Source organism: Topomyia yanbarensis, chromosome 3 (genome assembly GCF_030247195.1).
Source record: "Topomyia yanbarensis strain Yona2022 chromosome 3, ASM3024719v1, whole genome shotgun sequence".
Taxonomy (NCBI): Eukaryota; Metazoa; Arthropoda; class Insecta; order Diptera; family Culicidae; genus Topomyia; species Topomyia yanbarensis.
The window spans coordinates 159,350,466-159,353,561 of NC_080672.1; the positions used below are offsets into that span (position 1 = coordinate 159,350,466).

The 3,096-nt window shown below is 34.0% G+C and overlaps 1 protein-coding gene across 1 annotated transcript; it reads right to left on the bottom strand.

Annotated features, from left to right (window-relative positions):
• Nucleotides 1-386: 386 nt before the first annotated feature.
• LOC131692338 (general odorant-binding protein 56d-like) lies at nucleotides 387-1,868 on the bottom strand. Its single transcript, XM_058979318.1, has 3 exons — nucleotides 1,730-1,868; nucleotides 828-965; nucleotides 387-769 (listed from the first exon to the last, which is right to left on the bottom strand). The coding sequence occupies exons 1-3, from the start codon at nucleotides 1,811-1,813 to the stop codon at nucleotides 557-559; spliced, it is 435 nt and encodes a 144-aa protein (XP_058835301.1). The 5' UTR covers nucleotides 1,814-1,868; the 3' UTR covers nucleotides 387-556.
• Nucleotides 1,869-3,096: the final 1,228 nt, after the last annotated feature.

Genomic DNA, 3,096 nt, shown 5'->3' on the forward strand with positions numbered 1-3,096 from the left:
TTTTTATTTATCGTGGTAGTCCACAAAACTTTTTTTACAGGAAAATCTCATACGACGAAATATAGTTTGCACACTTGCTAGATTTTGATTCAATGTCACCTGCATCCAACTGGAAATTTCCTTCAGAATGATTCAAAAGATAAGATTTGCATTTTGTTTCCAGTACACAAGAAATTCGAAAACAAAGAAAATACACACCCATTATTTTTTTACGATACTCACGCGATTCACGAGGTGAAACTAAGGTAAAGAATAATACTGCAATCAATCACAATCCCACTGTCGGAATAATTCAATAATTTGCACGCACATAAACAATTAAAATTCACCTATGACTGAATTCCTCACGATTTCCAAGGCATGTTTTCTTTCGCATGAAAGGGCTGTTTGTAAGTTTTATTACAACGTTCCATTCTACGCTCATCGAATGACCTATCACAAGCTTCAGCGGTGTGAATGGTACGTAATTAGCATTTAATTCAGTCAATAATAATCCATCAGTTGTGTTGGGAATCACGTGCTAACAGTGCACAGCGGTAATTTTCCGGTGGATTACTCAGAACAATCCGGCTTTATTTTTGAAGTAGCACTCTGACACGCGGTAGGCTGTATCACAGGAATTAGTTCCTTGAATGTTACAGTTTTTCACCATCGATTCCACTTGCTTTTTTGACAAAAACGATGTCAGTTGTTCTACTATTGCCTTTTCTTGAAGTGCACCCTGTGCATTCATGAAACCGGCTTTTTCGAAGAAACATTTCACTAGGCACTGTTAAAAAAATTAAAATAAGTTTGACTTTCAACGAATATAAAAAATATATATAAACCTTGGCACCGTCTCCTGAAGAAGAGAAATTGCCGGATTTTAAGGCTTGTAACGAGTCAATTCTCAATCCACTGTTCAGAAAACACTCCACAGCGTATGATTCTCCATTTTTAATGTTAACTATGTCTTCCAGCATTGACTGTTGATGATAATAGAGAAATGGTGTCTTTGACGAATAGTTTAAGGAGGGGGGGGGGGTTAGTGTAAGGGTTTTAGTGAAAAAAACACTTTTGCGATTTTTTATAAATTTGGGTGGAACGAATTGATCAAAACTTTTGTACATTATCATATATCGTTTCAATAACATGCTATAACTATAGGCAAATATATCCACAAGTAACTCGGTGACAAACCCTTTTGTAGAACGTTTCTGGAAAAAAACATGATTTGCGGTGTTATCTGCCGTTACTTCAAACTTTGCATACAAATATGTAAAAAATACCTAACCTCTACGTTGAGTTGTTGAGATAATTTTTTAATTAAGGGTTTTTTTTTCTATTTACTCATAAAACTGCGAAATGTTTCGTTAAAAATAGCACTTTATGACTAAAAAATCCCTTAATTGACAAATCATCTCGAAAACTCAACGTAGGGGTTAGGTAATGTGTGTGCAGAATTTGAAATAAATCGGTTAAGTAGTTTTTGAATTGCAGTTAACACCACAAATCGTATTTTTTCCTGAAACGTTCTACAAAAAGCTCCGTCACCGAGTTGTTTGTCGATATTTTTGCCTAGAAAAATTACAGCATGTTATTGAAATGATACATTAAAATGTACAAATGTTTTGATCAATTCGTTTCACCCAAATTTGTAAAAATAAAAGTAAAAAAGTGTTTTTTTTCATGCTGAAACCTTTACTTCCCCCTTAATCCAAAATAAAAATCTAACAAATACGAAACTAACCTCTACTACTGATGCTGAACAAAAAATGGCTGCCATCGAGGCTATCAGCACAGCCACCGAGGCTATCGGTACCAGAGCTTGCATTTTATGGATGCTGTTTGAAATTTTAACGCACTACCTATAACACGCCCTAAACACTACTACTGGAATGATGTACTGAAATGATTACCTTCATCATTTTATACCTCACCAGGCATTCGTCGAGTTCTATTACATTACATGAGTTTAAGGAAAAATGAGCAAATATAGGGTAAGAGCTTGTAATGTGCCCCCTTAAGATGAAACTACTAAATTTCGTCGTTTGACAATTTATGCTCAGCGCTAATCATGTTAATTTGTTAGATAATCGTTGCATTGAGTAAATGACCATCAGCCCTCAATAAACAAATTACAATTACAATATCAATTGTTGCATTAAGCCTTTTCATTGAAACGCAGTAGTAAACGTCGAAATACACTATTTTCAAAGATGCCTAAAATCTTATTTCTACCATCACCCGGGGAAAAAGTTACAGTTATAGAATTATATGCGTCATGGCTGATTATCGTTTCAGTCAACGATATGTTAAAATATTATAACACAGCGCGTGCATGGTTTGAATGGTCTCATGACTAGTCGAATAATCAATTTGTGAAATAGGTCTCGCGTATAATGAATAGGATGTTGCAATTCGATTTCAATTTCACAGATTCCAAGCACTCGTATCACATCGTAAAAATAAAATTGTGGGAAATTCGTTCTGGAATACGTTTCTATAGATTTGTGATTCCAAAATATCAGAAAAAAATAAAGCTTCCGAAAGAATTTAAGTTAGATTATAATTAATGAATATTAAAATTGTATTAAAGAGGCACTGTGTAAAAACAGTTATGAGAAGAGATATTGAAACGAAACTTTTTTGTATTCTGCCGGCCCTGATTACGGAAAAAAGCATGCACATAAGATATTCCACGCAAAAATTGTGTTCAATTTTTTTCGGTTCAGCAATCAAGACTTATTTTTGTACTTCAATGTAGGCCAAACTTTCTACTTTTTTGTCTTGAATTCCCATGATTGAAAAAACACTTTTTTCAATCACCTGTACTGTAATAACTAAAGAAAATACAAAAAATAGTTCAAGTAATAAAATTTGCGCATTTTCTCAGATTTCGGAAGAAGTCTAAATGGCCTGCGTTAAGCCAAACCGAACTAAGCGCCATAATTTTTTTCGTGTATTTTTCGTACCAAAATTCATTTTTCGATAACTTACCATTTACATAGAAAGTCAAAGAACACTTGCTTGCTTTCGTTTGCTATTTGAGCTCCCAAAACATAATGGATATTAGAGTTCCTGGTGTTACATTGGATGTTAAAGCGATTTTAGATA

Bases quoted from the DNA above. Each gene is read 5' to 3' on its own strand.
- LOC131692338 (XM_058979318.1), bottom strand. From the start codon at position 1,813: ATGCAAGCTCTGGTACCGATAGCCTCGGTGGCTGTGCTGATAGCCTCG. The intron at 966-1,729 runs GTTAGTTTCGTA...TATCATCAACAG, and splicing joins GTTCAGCATCAGTAGTAGAG to TCAATGCTGGAAGACATAGT. The intron at 770-827 runs GTTTATATATAT...TTTTTTTAACAG, and splicing joins CTTCAGGAGACGGTGCCAAG to TGCCTAGTGAAATGTTTCTT.